This window comes from Helobdella robusta, assembly GCF_000326865.2.
Source record: "Helobdella robusta unplaced genomic scaffold HELROscaffold_21, whole genome shotgun sequence".
Taxonomy (NCBI): Eukaryota; Metazoa; Annelida; class Clitellata; order Rhynchobdellida; family Glossiphoniidae; genus Helobdella; species Helobdella robusta.
This window is the reverse complement of record NW_008704124.1, coordinates 480,358-498,962: the sequence shown is the minus strand read 5'-3', so window position 1 is coordinate 498,962 and position 18,605 is coordinate 480,358. Positions and strand designations below refer to the sequence as shown.

Genomic DNA, 18,605 nt, shown 5'->3' with positions numbered 1-18,605 from the left:
GCCAGGCTTGCATTCCACGTTCGTTTATAATTGGAATACCCCTAGCTTCAGCGTATGTATGATTAAATGCGCGATCTTCTGGTTGAATGAAACACGTACACAAACCAACAATATATAAGTACGTAAAATGTTTGTGCACGATTGCATCTACAAGTAGAATGTATCTACTGGTGTGCTATATACATATATATGTGTGTGGTGTGCGTATGTACAACATGTGTGTGTATATTTTAAATAAGAAACAGGATATGTGCGCATAATACAATGTACAAATGTAAGCCATACACGTTGTATGAAGATGCACGCACATGTTAGTCATACACAACTTACAAACCTCACTTGTATACATGCACAACTTTAAAGCAATGTTTTGAAAAATTTAGAGCAGTAAAGCAGCATCGGCAGCTAAGGATAGAAGTTTTTTTTCTGTTGCATTTGCTTATGTATGAAATTTTATAGAGTTGCGAAAGTTTTTAATTAAACCAAAATATTTATGTTGATGTCTAAATTCTAAAATTAAAATTGTTTAACTCGAAAAAATATTACGGTTCATTTCGATTTATTATTTTTCCGTTGTTTTTCAAATTTAAAATATACTTTTAAAATGCCTTTGCCGAGTAAAAGGTTCACAAGAACATCTGCTATCAAACCTAAGGAGATAGAGAAACCACCGCCATCTTCGTCATCATCGTCTTCCTCCTCGTCATCGGAAGATGAAAAAGAAGAAACTCAACAAGGTAAAATAAAAAATCTAACTGGATTTTTTGCTGAGCAGACTGATGACGTAAAAAATATAAAAAAGAAAAAATTTGAGTTGGTTCCATCGGATGCTCCAGAACCATCTATTTTAGAAAATGAACCAGCTGAAAGATTGGAAGGTATTATAAGAGCCACAGACCCTGCTGAATGGCAAAAGCCAATAGAGGTAGAAAAAGGTGCAATAAAAAATCTTGCTCACATGTTTCAAAAAATCACAACAGAACAGGCGCAACAGAAAAAACCATTTAAATTAGAACTGGATGAAAATGCATGCCAAAATTCTGAAGAAATGGTTTTAGAGAACGAGCCGGTTGAACAGCTAGAAGGAGTTGTTAGATCGGCTGATCCTGCTGAATGGCAGAAACCAATTGATGTTGAAAGAGGTGCCACTAAGAATCTTGCACACATGTTTCAAAATATTAGTCATTCGGAACCTCCCATTTCGAAAAAACCCTTCAAATTAGATGTTGATGTTAATGCTCAACCAATTATTCTGGAAAGCGAACCTGTAGTTTTAGAAGGCGTGGTGAGGTAAAATAATTTATGTTCAAATATTTTAATAATAGTTATTTATTTATTATACAAATATTTATAACTAATGTTTATCCGTAACTTGATTCAACAGAAGCGTAGATAAAACAGAAGATATAATTGGCAAGAAAGGAAGAATAAAAAACTTGGCTGATAGATTTGTAAACCCTAATACCAACGCCAGTGACGATGAAACAAACGATAAAGCTGCAAAACCGTCAGAAAGCAACAGATCACGAACAATATCTCAAAAGTGGAAGCAACAAGTGAGTCAAAATGACGGCTCTCAAGAACGTAGACCTAGATCGAAAATAGAATTGGATGCAGCAGCTGAATATGGAGTTTATGAAAACGAACCAGAAGTTCGGAGCGACGTCGTTAAAGCCAGTGAAGATCAACCAGACGTCATCTTTGTCCAGCATACTCGAAACTTGCGTAAAATGTGGTGCCAATTCGAAAAAGACGAAATGGCTAAGGAGGTTAACTCGAAAAATATAGAGAGTATAGTGAAAGCTAAGAAGAAGGAACCTTCGCCTGAACCTCCTCCAGTGCCAGAAGTTCCGCCGCCAGTTGAAGAAACTAAACCTAAAAAAACCTGGGGTTCAAGGAATGTTAAAAAAGAGGTAGAAAAAACAGATGCTTCCAAGACGCAAGTCCAACCAGCAGAACCAACTTCCTTTCAAAAACCAGCCTTGCGTTCGATAGCGAAGAAAAAATTTTAATATCTCAATATTTTTCAGTCATAGTCGTTTTATATTTTTGTTGAAATTTTTGTGTTCCTTATTAAATTTATTGAAATGAATTACTGTGGTGCGTCAGCATTGTTGTGAATGAAAATAAAATTTGATATTCCTTTTCTTGTGATTATATATTTTAAAATTTGTATACGTATAATACAATATTTTTGTTCTCATCACTTTGTTGGAAAACGTTTATAGAAAGCGTCGGGCTTAACTAATTGAAAATATAAGAAGACTCACCCTTCAACATTTAACTGCTGGACTATAGATGTATTTGTAGTTCAGAGCGTTTAAAAGTCTGATGGTGTGTAGAGTGTACATTTCATAGAGAGTAATCAATTACGAAAACGCCACTCGCTCGGATAAACCAGCCAAGAGCTCTCAGCTTCTTTAATAACACCCTATTTATAGATAAAAAGCGTGAAGGAACTTCAAGAAAAAAATCACACATACGTTTCTGTTTTTTTTAATCACAAGACCATCTTTATTCACTGTTTTCGTCCTTACATAAACATGTTAAGAATGATATGAGACACATACATATACAATTCAGTTTTTTAAATATTTAACTTTCGAAATGTTGATATTTTACCAGATATTTTCTTTATTTTAATCAAAGATTTCAAAATTAGATCTTACAAAATTTTTGCACGAATAAATAACAAGCAAATAAATCTATTCAAAGATTCTCTTTATAAGAAAAACCGAGCCCTAAACGCATCAATAGATGCGTTATTTTTGTTGTACACTCCGTTCAACATTTTGTTTAAGTGAAGATTTAAAACGACGAATTTGTGTCCATAAACAGACTTGAATAATTTTACATTTGTCTCACTTTTTGAATCCTGTGCTGTGAGAAGTGAAATTCTAATAATCACATAAATAAAAGTTTGTCGGGGGAGGCGTAAATATTTATTTACATTGTTTTGTTGTAGTGGGGAATATGTGCTTAGTGAGAAGCCGCAGTGGCTCGATGATTATTGTGTAGGTAAACACAAAAGAATTGGCAACAGAGAAATCATCAATGTTAGATGGCCGGTGTTATAGTATTGTGATAAGATGTAAAATGTGAATTTGGTATTTTGATTTGGATTGTTGTTATATTGTTCTTTGACATTCTGTAGTGATTCTAAATTTTTTGGTTGGGACAGATAAAAAGTCTCAAAGTTTTGAAGGCTAGTTAGTTGTTGAGTTATTAGAAGTAGTCTGCATCGGATCTGGTGCGGATGCTGGGTGGTGGTTGATATGTTTTTACGACATCATAGTTGGACAGTTCAGGTAATTAAACTGAGCTCTTGAAAATCATCTCTGGAAAGTGACGTCAACGAAGTGCAGACAGTAGTTTACTACCTACATTAGAGTTCGAAAATAAATACACAAATTCAATAAAATTTATTAAGCATTATTCTAAACGTTAAAATTCCCTATGATTGCAAAGTTTTCAAGAGTGACATCTTCGGGAATGTATTTGATCAAACTAATCGATTTGGCAGTCTTTTGCCTTTTCAAATAATCTATCCGTCCAATATCAATGATGTTTTTACACATGAAACCAATCCTCTCCCTTTTCTCAGGTAGCAAACCCCCATACCTTTAAAAAATGTTTTACTAAAATCAATAAATAAAAAATTAATAACGTGCTACATTTATCATTTGTTCGCTTAAAACTCAAAGAAAAACAGATGAAATAGCAACCTCGGATGATTGTATGCATCTTCTATTACCTTGGCGTCCTGCTCACCATGCTCACCGGCTGAAAATTGAAAAAATAATTTCATATAGAGTAATAACCTACACAAATATTGAATGAAGTGAGAATAAAAAGTGCGACTAAGAAGAATCCAGCACTAACTTAAAACATGCTTCGTGCCACAAGTAGCCCAAGCAGACATTTTGACAAGCATTTGAAAGTGGTTGTGATCGAGTCGGTGCTCAGCAAACCATTCTTTGCCAACGTATGAGTTCCAGTCGCATCTGTGGTGGCAACAGAGGGCCAGCACGATACCACTTAGCTTTCTGTTGTCAGAAATAAAAGGCAGAAGTCAGTTTGTAAAAAGTGAATGCATTTGAAACACTGAAAATCCAATATCAATTAATACTTTATAAATATCTCCATCAGTGAGGTGATGAAATAAATTAAACGTTTTACTTTTTTAAAGATATTTAATAAATAATTAATGTGTTTAAGATAGTGCAATAAGAAAATTCATTTGTTCAAGCGCACAGCTTGAATGAAAATATCTAACATGGAAGCAACTGAATTGACCAGACATCTCAGCATGAAATCTGTTGCTCTACCACAGAGATGCTTTCCAATGCCAACAATGTTGTGAGTCGATCCTTGTAGTTGAGGCACCTTTCCTAACGGTAATTATGGTCAAGCAAATCAATTTAACATCTGCAAAACATTTAAAACCAACTTTGAACATCGCATTTAAACAAATTAAGTGCACTCCAGCCAACATCAAACAAAAAAATAGCATAAAATGTTAGCCCTTTACCCAATGCCAAGTCTTCAATATCAATTTTGATCCTTTCAAAGGTAGGTCCTTGATCAGCTCCTTGGTGGTAGCTGTCCTTCTGATGTTGTTGTCACGTCATATTAAATTGTTTAATTATTGCTGTTTATTCAAGTACGACATAGTTTCGAAAATTATGAAAAAAAATTTAAAAGGTGAAATAATAAGGACGTCTAGCCTTGTATCTGACACTGCTCCTGTCCAGCAAAATGTATCTACAATCATCACTTTTGTTCGACAGTTGAACCCAATGAGACAATCCACCTGGTAACAAATTTAATCACCACTTATATAACTCCCATTCACAGAAATGCGTCTTAAGCCCGTGTAGGCGATTATTAACTCATTTGCTACTTTAAAGCAATGCTAATGCCTTCCAGCATGCATAGAGCTTTCTACAAGTTGAATTTTTTTTAAAAAGTACATAAGTTTATTTTATTTGCATGGTTGGTTACGTTCGTAACGTTTGTTATCGTTTAAAATTATATTGCACGCTTTGATTATGAGAAAAGTTGCAATGTTTTTTCAACTTCAAGGCTGATATAAATTAAACGCTATATTTCTAAAGCATAAATTGCCTACTCACATACTTATGATGATTTCTATTTCTGGCCATTGAAATGTTTGGAAAAAGTAATAAACCCAACACAAAACGTTAAAGAAGAAGACTCGAGGAATATTTTATTTGATATATGTGCTCAGTCTTCAGTGTCGCCTTAAGCTCTATCATTCGAATATTTTTAATTAAACATTTATAAAAGTGTTAAAAGCAACCTTTCCCAGCGCCAAATTCAATGTAAGTCGTGTGTGCACCAAGCAGATTGTTGTCATTCATGTGTCCGACCAACGAAGACTGTGTTTTATATAATTTTAATACACCAATGTTGTTGAATTTTTGTCCATTGTTAATAAATACCTCTTAACAGATACATGAATTGAACGCTTTATGAAGTGTTGCAGAATTTAAATTTAATTTATGAGTGAGCAGACCTACAATGAAAGTTATATTATATCCTAAACCATGGAACTGGCTTTGAGAGACGGCTTTCAAAAGTATTTAATTTTCAACAGTGAATGACACTCACTTGAGGTGAGATGAGCAGAAAGGTGAATCAAAGAGCAAACAGTCGAAATTAAATGAGTCAACATGAAATCAATTAAATCTATAACACAATCAATTTTCTATCTATGGTGGTTATGAAGATACAAAGGATGATATCTTTTGCATAATATTAAATTATCCACAAAAATTATTACAAAAAAATAAAAAATAATAAAAATAATAAAACTTTTTGTAAGTTCAGTCAACAAGAACAAACCAATTGTTTGAGGTGCTTCAGGGCATTGTTGCCATTGTTTGGATCATTGAGTGATTCACTGAAAACTTCATGACATTTCTCACTGTATTCTATCATCTGCTTGTTTTCTGGTGAATCATCATCATTGTTTGGTTTGAAAATTTAAAAAAAAAATACAAAAAATTCGTTACTTAAAATGAAACAGTAAGTTAATTGGCCAGTATGAAGAAAGCATTGTACAATAGGATTGTTTAAAAAAGAACAATACAATAAGGATTGTTAGAAAATGAACAGTACCATCGAAAAGTTGGGTGACCCTTGATATGAGAAGATTCAAATCATCTACATTCATATCTTTGATGGAAGTCTGCAGTTGAAGGTCATTCATTTAAAATTTGTATTTCATTTCAACAATGTTGTTAACTAAACAAATGAAAATGTTGACTCTTTAAATGCACCAAAATGGTACCGACCTTCAAATCATTCACAATTTCATCATCACCTATATTGATTCCTTTTTCATAGAAAAGCTGGAAATAAAAAAATAATATTTTTTAGTTTTAAACAATATAGATTTACATACAAATGTTAATTTAATGTTTAAAATATGTATAAAATGATAAATATTAATTTAATTGATTCTACAATTTAAAATAAAATTCACATTTACTAGAAAAATTATTTTTGCCCAAAAATAATATCATTGAAGATCAAACTGAAAAATATGAAAAAATATTTCAACCATGTTTCAAATGTTTAAAATATTTTATAGCATTACTCTAACATGTTCACTTTAATCATTATTCATTATCACCTTAAGATTTTATAAGATTTTTTCTATTAAGATTCAAAATTAGATTTAATTATAACAATAAATAAATAAAATTGTATAAATATTATTAAATTAATATGCTATCAAATAATCAAAATTTCACATTTCAAGATTTGACTTGATCACGAATTAATTATTAACAGCTTTATAGAAAAAACAGACGTATCATTGTGGAAATGCAAATAATGAAACTGACAGGCCTGAGCGATGGTCGACTATTGCATTTTTTCTTGTGAGATTCAAGTTGATCTTCGTAACACGAACTGCGAGGAAATTTAAAATTTATAAAGAAGTAATTAGGCAACATTCTATGAAATTCGGTTTGATAGTTTCAGTAATTTTAATTATGCAAATAAAAATAATTAAGATCTACATTTCACACACACACGCACTCACGCACGCGCATACACACAAACATATAATGGGCAATGTATATTACATGATTTGATATTCTATATAGGATATAAACAAGGAAACAAACAAACATAGACGTTGTAAGATATATAACAAGAAATATTAAGCAAAGTAACATGAGCCATAGCTAACTGATTTGAATCATAAGGGCATGGAATCCTGACTCTGTTAAATTGAATCTGAAATAAATTTTATATGTAACTCTCAGACTATTGATTGATCTTGGTGAATGAAAATTTTGTTTGAGCCATGCATGGATTACAACATATTATGGTTAAAGGGTGGAATATAAATTCTCTAATAATAATAATAATGACACAGGAATACTATAACAGACTGCAAAAAAACTATCATTTAGTAATTAGTTAGTACCATTCACTTAAAAAACTAATCTGCATTTTTGGTATGATGTACTTATGTCTTATTTTTATTTATATATGAAATCATGAAACAACTTACTTACATTCAAATGGACCGCATGCTCCACACAATATTGCAAATTATTTTTTGGCATTGCTTTGCAAAATCTATTTTTTTTTTTAAGCCAAAACTGGCACGTTGCAGTTGTTGTGGTGTCATCTTTATTGCTGTTGTTGTTATTGTTAATGTTATTAACAACTGGAAAGTTCTGCGAATTTTCCAAAGTATTCTGGAAGTCGGAAACTTTTTTATCAACGTGCGATGGACAAAAATCTGAATCTACTGAAGGAACTGTTAAACAAAATCTGTTCTTTTTCACAAGCCAGAAGGAGCAGAATTTCTTGCTGGAGCTGCTTTCAGGTGCGTGAGATCTTTTGGAGCCGATCTTAACATCCATAACAAATTTTTAAAATTATAATTTTTTTGGCATAAAACAATTTTCCTAATAACTTTACAACTCGATCAAAACCTTTGATGAAAATCCAAAAAAGTCGAACCCACGAGAAGGCAAATATTTAGGTCGTACGTGGCGCTAGCCACACATCAGTAGCAACAAGTTCTTTAAAAGTAAAAGTTTTTATCATTTAAATGGCAAATTTTTTCGATCCGTTGATTGGGATAGAGAATTTTTTTAACGTGTTTTTTTTTGTGGCTGACGCTAGTTCATTCATTTATTCGTTCGTTCGTTCGTTCATTCATTTAGGTATCTATCTACTCATTCACTCATCCATCCATTCAAATACAACCATGTATCTATTTTTTCCTAAATTAGTCACAATCTCATCCACCGACAAAATCAACCTAATAGCACGGATGTAATATATATTATATATATAATATATACATGCGTAGCAGTCACATATATATATATCCAAGGTAGCAGTAAAATAAAATTTCACACTGCGATCAACAACCAATCGGTAAAATGGTATTCGAATGTTTCGGTACAACTGGCACAATTCACAGTTTTAATTCTAAATAAATTCTATATAGCAGATTTTGGTTTTTATTTCAAATCAGTAAATCACGCGAATAGTTGCTTCAATTTAAATTAAAATTACTGTCTATGATTATGAAACGTATTATACTTGAGAAATTTATTTGTAATCTGGATTTAAGCAAAAAATTTGTATGTTTTTGTATGTAAGCTTATATGTATGTATGTATATATTTATATATGTATGCATTTATTTATGTATTTGTATGTTTGTGTGTGTGTTGTGCTGTACCGTTGTTTGTATGTTTGTGTTTGTTACATATGCATGTGCATATGTACAGATGCTAATATAACCTATGTTTGAGAGTATTTGCGCTAAAAAATGCAACCAAGAAAAAGATAGAGAATCCCATTTTTAAGAAAACAAACAAGTGGAGAAGAAGAAGCCCTTATTTAAACGGCATTTAGCAAGAATCCCCCTCGCCACATCAAGGCAGCCGTTCATGAATGGGATAAGAATAAAAAGATAAAAGATCCCCATCAGAAAGCTTAGCGTTGTATGCACTTCAAATTGCTTAGTTATATAAACAATCCTATCTACCTACTTATTAAATTATCTAACTTATGATATCTTAGAGTGTATAAGCGCCGTGTATATGTTAGCGCGTTACAGATTTACAAATAATAACATCGGTAAAATAAACGAATAAGTCTCGAAATAATATACAACAATATAAAAAACGAATACGCCTAGAAATAAAAAATAACTTGACTAAAATAAGATATAAAGAAATTTAACTCAACTACAACGAAAAGTATATCGAAGATAGAAAATTGCATTTTTAAGAAAAAACAAGTGAAGAAGAAGCACTTGTTTGATTGACATTTAGTGAGAAGCCCCCTCGCTACGTCAAGGCAGCCGTTCACGAGGGAGATAATAATAAAACGATAGTCTAGAAATAATAAGTAACGAATAAGCATACATACAAAAAACAAACATGATACATACATGATACAAACACGAACATGCCGTTTATAATTTTTTTTATTTTAATTGGTGCTATTATAATTCATTTGACTTAATAGAAAATGAACCCGAAGATATACAGAAATCTAAATTTTGATCAAGTTTGCTTTTGTATAGGAAGTTAGCTCAGACGGGAAGTGCTGTTTTGTGGAGTTGTAATTGGATGGTGACCGAGTTATGGTTAGAATACTTTCTGTCAGAAACTCAAAAACTGTTGCGAATGTTTGATTGTATCAAAGTTTCCATGTTTGATCGATATGTAGGAAACTTGCGCTCGTCAAAACCACCCAATAAAAACAAACACAAAATAATTGTTTTATAAAACCTGCATATTAAACAAATTTAGGATTTTTTACATTTTTTCTTTGTGTGATTCAGTTTACAATTGTCATTTCCTAATATATCATCAGAACTATCATCACTGTCACTTTTTTCTTGGTCATGTGATCTTTTCTGACAAGTATGGTTTTTATTAGCTTTAGAGCTATCAATTTGTTTGTTACTGTCATCATCATTGTTCACATTTGTGTCAGTAAATTTACACGATTTTTTACTACCATCATCAATGTCATCACCATCACTACTACAACTATTTCCGTCATCACTTTCACCATCATCATCGTCATCATCGCTATCAGTTTCTTCATCTTTAATTTCATTTTTATTAGGATCACTTTTGCCAGAACTTTCTTTTATATCTTCAACCAGATCAGCAAAAAAATTTTCTCTCTTTGAAATTTCAGATTTTGTTGAGAATTTGTTTTTACCTTTTGTATTGAATTGTCGAACGTTTTTCTTTGCCTTTCCATTTGAATTTACATTGGAAACATCCCAAAACCTGACGTGTTGATCATGTGAGCAACTTGCCAGCCAGGTCCTACAGTGGGACAATGACAAACTTTCAACAGGCGAACCTCCATGATCTCCGATAATGTCTATGATTCGGTTTGGGAATACACTGACAGCTCTAGAAAAATAAATTTACATTTCACAAATTAATCATTCCAACTGTAATTTTTAAGACTATGTCTCGTCAAATTACTTTCATAATTTTGCTAAAAAAATGTTAAAATCTTTAAACATGATTTTTATTAACCATGTTTAACAATAAATTTAGAATTGACAAAATTAAATCACAGTGAATAACAAAAGTAGGCAAAACAAATTCCAACACAAACAGTAAAACTATTTTTCAAATGCAATTTGCTCTGCATACATATAAACAATAAACAATGCTTTATTTACTTCCAAAAAATTAAGAACATAAACGTGAGAAGAAGAAAAAAACAGAACGAGACAAGTAGAAAAGTGGAAGTGCCTTCAAAATACCTGATGGCGTCAGAAGCAGCGGTGCAGATGAGCTGAGGAGTCAGTGGAACAATCTTCTCAATGGACATGGGGTGGCCAGGGAAGCGATCACTTATGTTGCCCCATTCATTCCAATTGAAAAAATTTAACACACCATCCTCACTGCCACAAACCAGTTTTTCGCCATTCTGAATTTCATAACAATCAATTAATTTTTGTTCAAAAAAATCACTAAACATAAATTGTTGTCCTCAATAGAGTTTAATAATGAAAATTGATAATAAAAATTTTGAAAACAACTGATTTGAAAGAAATATGACTATATAACCTATTAATTTTATTTGAAAATCAGAAAAAAATAAAGTATTACTTTGACAATGGCAAGTGATTGCAAACCAGAATTCATCAGTTCTGATTGCATTTTTAATTTGTGCTTGCGAATGTCGTGAACTGATAATGTACCATCACCACTGAAAAATAAATACAAAAAGTTATGAATGTTTGAAAAATATCTTAGAAAATAAATAATATAAACATTTACACATGAACGTGAAAAAATTAATAATTTTAGGACAATTTAAAAAAAAAACATTAAAAAATGTCACTGCAACTTACCTGGTGCAAAGTAATAAATTATTTTTCTCATCTGTTATCATGTCAGTGATGCAGTCATCGTGTTCTGACATTTCCATTATCGACTTGTGGTGCCTCGTGTCCCATAACTTAACATTAATTGCAGGCAAATTTAAATAAACTAACAAGTTTATTCATACTTTGTTGTTCATTTAAATAATTTGCTATCATATAATTTCAAGATTAAAAAGAAAATATGTTAACCTTTATTTTTCCATTATCATCACCAGTAGCAACAATGTGTCTGTTGACAACTAGGGCACTGTAAATAGCACACCTGTTGAATTTTCGTTAATCACATCTTTTAGATACATTTTAAAAAGATGATATATAAAATAAATATCAACTTTTCCATTTCTATATAATGTAATATTTTTTCCATCTATTCATCTTTATAGAACATTAAGCAGCATATTATTAGTCAAACAGAGAATAAATGTTGGCATACTAACTCGTGCGCCTTTTTAAATCTGTGCACCAGAGATCCAACTTTCAGATCAATTAACGCGAATGACTTATCAGCTGATGCGGACATGATATGCGAGCCATCCTCATAGTAAGACACTGCTCGACATGATTTCTTGTGGTGTTTGAAACTCATAAGTTCGTGGAAATCACTTTCTGTTGAATACGAACCCCTGTTAGATAAATATTATTTAGAGATCAATTCCAAGTACCATATTTTAACATTTAATCTATAAATTTTATAGTTAAATGTGGGAGTATCATAAAATGTTTTAAGAACGATTGATTTATAAGATACTAAAAGTAAAAAATTAAAATAACTAAACACCAAAGCAAAAAAAATAAAGTGATTTACAATTTGAGGTTTCCTTCAATGGTGCCATATGATAGAATATCTTTGGATGGGTGGAATGAAACACAAGTGACTTCCCCATCAACTGATTTAATGGCTTTTAACTGTAAATTTTATTTTTGTTTCATAGTTGATAAATTTTAATAATTAAAATTTAATTAAACAGTAAATAATAAATATTTTGACATAATAGAAATCAGAAATTGTTGAAAAACTAAGTTTTTTATTCTTAACATAAATTGAAATAAATCTGTAACAAGTGAAAAGGATAAAAGTAGATGAAAACGAATAATAATAATATAATATAACCAATTAAAATTAAATTATCATTCTCACTCTGACTGACTTTCTGATTCATCAATTATGTTCATTTTTCATTTAATTAAAAATGACATTCATTAAATAAAAATTGAGAAAATAATTAAATAAGACTACCGTAACATTGTTGGTTGCCATTAAAACTGCTATCGATTAAGCGATACCGGACGAAAATAAAATAAATGCCTAACTACACGCGCGGCATGCAAAAAATATTGTTCTTAGATGGACAATTGTTTATTTAGAACTTAGTTTAACTTTTTTTACAAAGAAAAATGTTTTTTAGTAAATAATTCGAATAAAACTTTATAATTATTAAACTTACTACATTAAAAATTAATTTAAAAAAATTTATTTAAAAGTATTATTTAAAAAAATTAATTTTATATCATGTTTTTATGTGTTTTCTTATATATAGCTTTTTCATTTAAAAAAAGACATCAGGAAAAAAAATTTGGGGCTTTCCAGATTTTTACCATCTTCCTATGTTTGACTGGAGAGGAGAATAGAAAGGGTCGGTCGGTCGAAGTATTTATTCATTGAAGGCTTTAATTTTTTATTTCGAGATAATTAGTTATTTGTATTGATTCATTTCATTTGTCTCGATGAATCTGAATAATTAATGACCAAATTATAAAATAAAAATAAATAACTCACACAAACTCGTGAACAGATTGACAACTAAACTACACTACACTACTACACCTACAGGTAGCTATGTTAGTAAAATAAAATGAGTAATGAAAGTTGTGTGTTTCGACAATTTTTCACTTAAAATTCTCTGCCTAGTCTCAGTGAGAGGCATAAAAATTATTCAGGATTCTTTTTTCCTGCACGATTATATTATATATTTTCAATAAATTGTTCATCTTACAAGTAAGTGTAAGATGAATAATTTTTTTCTAAACTTTATAAAATAATCATTTATTAATATTTTCTCTCTGGAAATACAACTGTAATAGTATACAAATATTTGAACTTAGATGGCTGTTAGTTTCCGGGAACTGTTGATAAAGTTATCACAGAAAATCAGTGATAAAGAATTAGATGAAATGAAATTTTGTTTATCTGACTATGGCGTAGGTAAACGAGATAGAGAACGAGTAAAAAAATGTCTTGAGTTGTGGACATTAATGGAAGAACGGGCTCTTCTCAGTGAATCAAATGTTTCCATGCTAGAAAAAATTTTAGATTGCATTAATCGGCAGGATTTAAAAGAAATGCTGAAAAATCACAAGCAGCCAAACAATGTTCCTATAACTAGAGGTAAATTATTTGCTTTATATTCTTTGTGACTTTGTTTTTGCCTATTGGCTTTGATTAAACATTGTTGTTATATTATTTTCTCAAATAATTATCTTGGTTAATAATTTTTGTAGTTGATTGGTTATGGATCAAATATTTATTAGAATTTCCCTATATTACTAAGATAAAAATATGGCATCATGTCACATACTACAAAGCATTTCATGAAGCCTGTACATTTAAATGATGTATCACTTTTAAAATACTATGTGGATGATAGATGACATTTGTAAAATCAAGTATGACAAAACAAAAAATAGAACCAATATGCATATTTTCGTTAGTCCGTGATTGTTGCATGTTCTCCATATTTATTTTTTTCCATTCGTTGACTTCATCTGTTATTCACTTACACCTGTGGAAACTTCCGATGCATCTTCTCTACCATATAACGCCATTAGCACACATTGAAATTTTGAATAATGTCATCAGTTTCTTCAACCTTCTGTTTTTGCTTGTGCACTACTTATGAAAAGGACGAATTCAGAAAGGTACAACAATTAAGTTTATTCTGCTAATTATTTGTCAAAATCATTACTGACGGTAATAGGACAAAACAAAGAGAAGTAGTGATATTATTAAATTTTAATAGAGATTCAAGTTATCTTTTTAAAATTTATGTTTTATTTTTAATATTTTCATATTCAGTAACGTCATATGTGCCAGCTCATTGTAGTAATAAACTTCACTCAATGGCAACGAGGGCAGTTGTTATTAATGATGTCTTGTACTACATGGCAAATAACTTTCACTTATTGGAAAATGAAAATTTCATCAACTACATATCAGAATTTTACACAAACGAAGATATTGATGAAGCTTTGAATAATTTAAAGTATGATATGGATTTCAGCAGAATAAAAAAATGTGAAAAATTTGAATTGCATGGATCGAGAAAAGAAAAAATATTGATTTGCATATCAATTTTGAAAGAACCAAGGTCACAAAAGTTCATGAATAATTGGCCTATATTTGTCAGCAGCAATTTGGCAAAAATTCCCAATACTAATATAGAAAATTTTTTAGAAATAAATCCGGATTACTTAAAAGAAACTACAAACATGTTGCACATAGTTAGAACTTTAGAGGAACTTAAACGAAACTGCTTGGATAAAGATGAAATAATTAATAAACTGCTCAATCAAAACAAAATTTTGCAAGATAGATATATGAACGACTTTTCAAATTTGATGTCTCCTGGGAAAAAGATCCTGCAAATTACTTACGAAAAAAATGGTAACTCAAATTTTTCACTTCCAGATGATGAATCAATTATCGATACAGGCAGCTACATTGGTAAATCAGAAAACATCTGGTCTAATTCACAGAAGAGTTCGGCAGTTGACGCTTTCGTGCAAAATAAAAAATATAAAATTCGATCAGATAATTCGGCTGAATTATTTAATAGCATTAATGAATTAAAATCTAAATTTATTGTTTCAAAACCTATAAAAAAGGTAATTGATAATAAAGCAAATGAAACTTACAAACGATATACAGAAAAGCCTCTCGGGAAACCAGCGTTTTTTATAGGTGAATTGAAAAAATGCCACAGAAACAACTTCTTTAAAGCGGGTAAAAATTACTGCTCTCCGTTTAATTTTCCAATGATTAAACAAACCGTGGTTAAGAATGACACCGCAAACAAGGTTGACAATAATTTAGCAATGTTCCGAGGGTACTTTAAATGTTTTGATGTTCGAAAAATGAAGGGTCCCAATTTTATGCTCAAACATCGAACGATCTTCGAAAAATGCTATTGAAACAATAACTTTTCAAATGATTGAAATTTCAACAAATAAACAATGTTATTCATTGAAAGCTATTATTTGTACGAAGCACATTGAAGATATATTTAAGACAAATAGTATGAAGACGTATATAAATTAAATAACTTATATCATTGAGTTATTTTCAGTGATAACTTGTATTTCAATTTACTACATCATCGGATATCGGATCATATTTTGAATTAAAAAGAATTATTTGATGATGATATTATATTTACTTCTTCATTTATCAATTGAGAATTAATGAACTTGGTGAAAGAATAGTAATTATATTTATTGGCGGGTCTGATTTTGTTGGTAAAAACCGGATAGGGATGTCTGATGTTCGGTTTGTGTGTATATAGCAAACAATATCGTGGTTATATTATTTAATTTTGGATTTTAACATAAATTTCCAAGCATCATATTTTTTAGATGCAATAATTTGAATTCTCGAGTGAGTTTAGCCAAATCAAAAGATCATTAAAAACATTCTTCACTCTTCCTCAAATGCTGAATTTTGTGGAGCCCAACTGTGTGATTTTCCATATTACTTGCTGATTATTTATTCGAAGATTAAAAAACTATATAGATGAAAAAATCATTTTATCACAAATGGACGTTTAAACAAATTGAATGAATGTCTTAATATGGACTGGTCAAATATTCAGGACTACAAACCATAGAACTGAATTGTAACGCTGACTGGGAAGCGTTTGCGCAATTATATAATCACCTACAATTATTATTGTCCATATCTTATTAGGAAGCTCCTAGTTTGTGAAAAATGATTGAATGTGTGACACCAATGCTGCTCTCGCTTCCAGTAAAATTAATGGGAAGAATATATTAGGTTTATTTCAGTGTAAAATTCCTTGGCTCAAATTCGACATTTCACTTGTGTTTTTGTACACCGTGTAGTGATACCTGTGAAAAAAATTTGACAAAATCATGTTTATTTAAAAAATATTAAAATTAAACTTGTTCAAGTATTGTCCAATTTTCCCAAGAAAAATTTTAAAAAATTATTATGCGAAAAGGCATTAATAATTGCAAATCTTAAATAATGTGTAACGAAAAGACCTAAAACTGGCTTGAATTCAAAGTATTTAGCCAAAAAACTATATTACGGTAATTTGACATAAAATATAAATGGCCATCAAAAACCAGATATCGTCATGGTTACAAGTGCCCTGTCCTGCTTTGCAGTGACTGGATTCGATTGTAAAAGACATTTCCGCCTATTTTATTTGCAATGTGTTTGATGCGTAGTTTCACCAGTGTTGTTGATACTTCTGAATAATATATGAGAGAATGACCTTTGACAATAGCAAAATAATAGGCTATTTACAACCAAAGGCCACATTATTTGTGAACCCCAAAAAGCAATAAATGATTGTTTCATTATTACGAATCATAACGATCATTATTAACACCTAGTAATATTAATAGAAAAACGCTAGCTTGCATACCCATTTTCCTGACTTTTGACTTCTAACAAAGAAATCATAGCATAATAAAAAAATTCATATCAGAATCATCGTGCCGCCGATATCAGGTTTTTATAACAACACTATTATTTTCCCAATTCTTCGAGTCCAATTTGTCAAATTCGTCGAGTCCGTGTACGAGCCCAAGTAAATATTCAGGTTGTATTGAAAATATACTTTTAATACATGTACGTTGTGCATACATGTATGTATATTCGGATGTTAACATTATATATGGTTCTTGTACTGTACATATATATTAGAGATTTACAGAATTTGGTCGAAGGAAGAATAGCTGAATAGTTGATTCACTAATCACCTGAAGTTGATAGCCCAATAACACAAAACTCAAAATTTTATAATGGAAAACAAGCTATTGAAAAAAAACAGTAGGCAGTTCATGACTATCCAGCAACGCTTCTGTTTGTATAGTTTGTTTCCCTACAGGAAAAGGTTTGTTGCTTTAAAGCCATTTTAATCAATGGTACACTTTAGATATAAAACAACTAGCTAAAAGAAGAATGCAGGGAGTGTTAAAAAAATGCATTTTCATCTAATAAAAACTGAATCGAAAATTTATTATTTTGTAAATTAGTCCGAACCAGATGAACCAACCCAACCATCACAACAGATGAAATCTGTTGAATGTCAAGAGGAACCTTTTAAGTTACAGAATATCTAATCTATATATAATGGTATTAGTTTATAATTTAAAATTTGCAAATATGATTAATAATTATTAAATATGACCAGAAAAATAAGAAAAAAAAAAAATCTGTAAAACTTTGTAAAACCGGTTGGATACGGATTTGACTGGATTTACATACACATAAAAATTTGTAAAACCGGTTGGATACGGATTTGACCGGATTTACATACACATAAAAATTTGGCCGGAATAGGATTGTTCATCAGTTGCAAATATTCTCTTGGATTTCAAAATATCATTTCAGCCTCACAATGTAAACCATTCTGATGAATTAGCAAGACAGTTGATTTGTTGCTTATTTGATTTTGATTTGTACTAGCGACTATGATTATTGAAGCAACTCCACCGCGATTACAACACGATCCATGCAGTCTATGCATCTCATATCGAAACATAACCTGGTTGCATATTCACGGAAAAACCAAATAAGATTTATATTCACGACCAATAGATGAAGATGTTTTCATATTTTGACAATTTTTTCCTTGAACAAATTAATTTGGTTAAAAAAGGATTTCCTGGGTCAATTTCTTATAAATTTCAAATCATCGAAACGTAACAACATTATTGTGTGTTAACATCAAAAACATCAAACAAAAGTACAAAATCGAATTTCAAAATCTAAAAATAGTTTCTCTTAAAGTATGAAATGAAATGCAAACTTTTACAAGATCAAAATTTGAAATTTATCTAAAAACAGTTAGATAAATACGTCGGTCTCCCGCACAAAGGCAACCTTAGTTTAGTGGCTTATATATAAGATGTTCTAATAATTCTTA

At 30.6% G+C, this 18,605-nt stretch overlaps 4 protein-coding genes across 4 annotated transcripts; 2 read left to right on the top strand and 2 right to left on the bottom strand.

The window, feature by feature from the left end:
* Positions 1-604: 604 nt before the first annotated feature.
* Positions 605-2,012, top strand: HELRODRAFT_171537 (hypothetical protein; the record flags this gene model as incomplete). The annotated part of the gene is made up of 2 exons (XM_009018263.1): positions 605-1,290; positions 1,385-2,012. 2 exons carry the CDS (start codon positions 605-607, stop codon positions 2,010-2,012), a joined length of 1,314 nt encoding a protein of 437 aa, XP_009016511.1.
* A 1,865-nt stretch (positions 2,013-3,877) lies between these two features.
* On the bottom strand, positions 3,878-7,910 carry HELRODRAFT_77676 (hypothetical protein; the record flags this gene model as incomplete). Its single annotated transcript, XM_009018262.1, has 12 exons — positions 3,878-4,046; positions 4,104-4,178; positions 4,277-4,391; positions 4,532-4,591; positions 4,721-4,813; positions 5,324-5,402; positions 5,869-5,946; positions 6,116-6,214; positions 6,321-6,377; positions 6,876-6,942; positions 7,226-7,272; positions 7,557-7,910. 12 exons carry the CDS (start codon positions 7,908-7,910, stop codon positions 3,878-3,880), a joined length of 1,293 nt encoding a protein of 430 aa, XP_009016510.1.
* A 1,875-nt stretch (positions 7,911-9,785) lies between these two features.
* HELRODRAFT_111197 (hypothetical protein) lies at positions 9,786-12,736 on the bottom strand. The gene is made up of 8 exons (XM_009018261.1): positions 12,671-12,736; positions 12,239-12,339; positions 11,871-12,056; positions 11,623-11,695; positions 11,401-11,507; positions 11,156-11,255; positions 10,807-10,973; positions 9,786-10,444 (listed from the first exon to the last, which is right to left on the bottom strand). The coding sequence occupies exons 1-8, from the start codon at positions 12,689-12,691 to the stop codon at positions 9,820-9,822; spliced, it is 1,380 nt and encodes a 459-aa protein (XP_009016509.1). The 5' UTR covers positions 12,692-12,736; the 3' UTR covers positions 9,786-9,819.
* Positions 12,737-13,536: 800 nt separating this feature from the next.
* On the top strand, positions 13,537-15,621 carry HELRODRAFT_171534 (hypothetical protein; the record flags this gene model as incomplete). The annotated part of the gene is made up of 2 exons (XM_009018260.1): positions 13,537-13,819; positions 14,507-15,621. 2 exons carry the CDS (start codon positions 13,537-13,539, stop codon positions 15,619-15,621), a joined length of 1,398 nt encoding a protein of 465 aa, XP_009016508.1.
* Between the last annotated feature and the right edge of the window lie 2,984 nt (positions 15,622-18,605).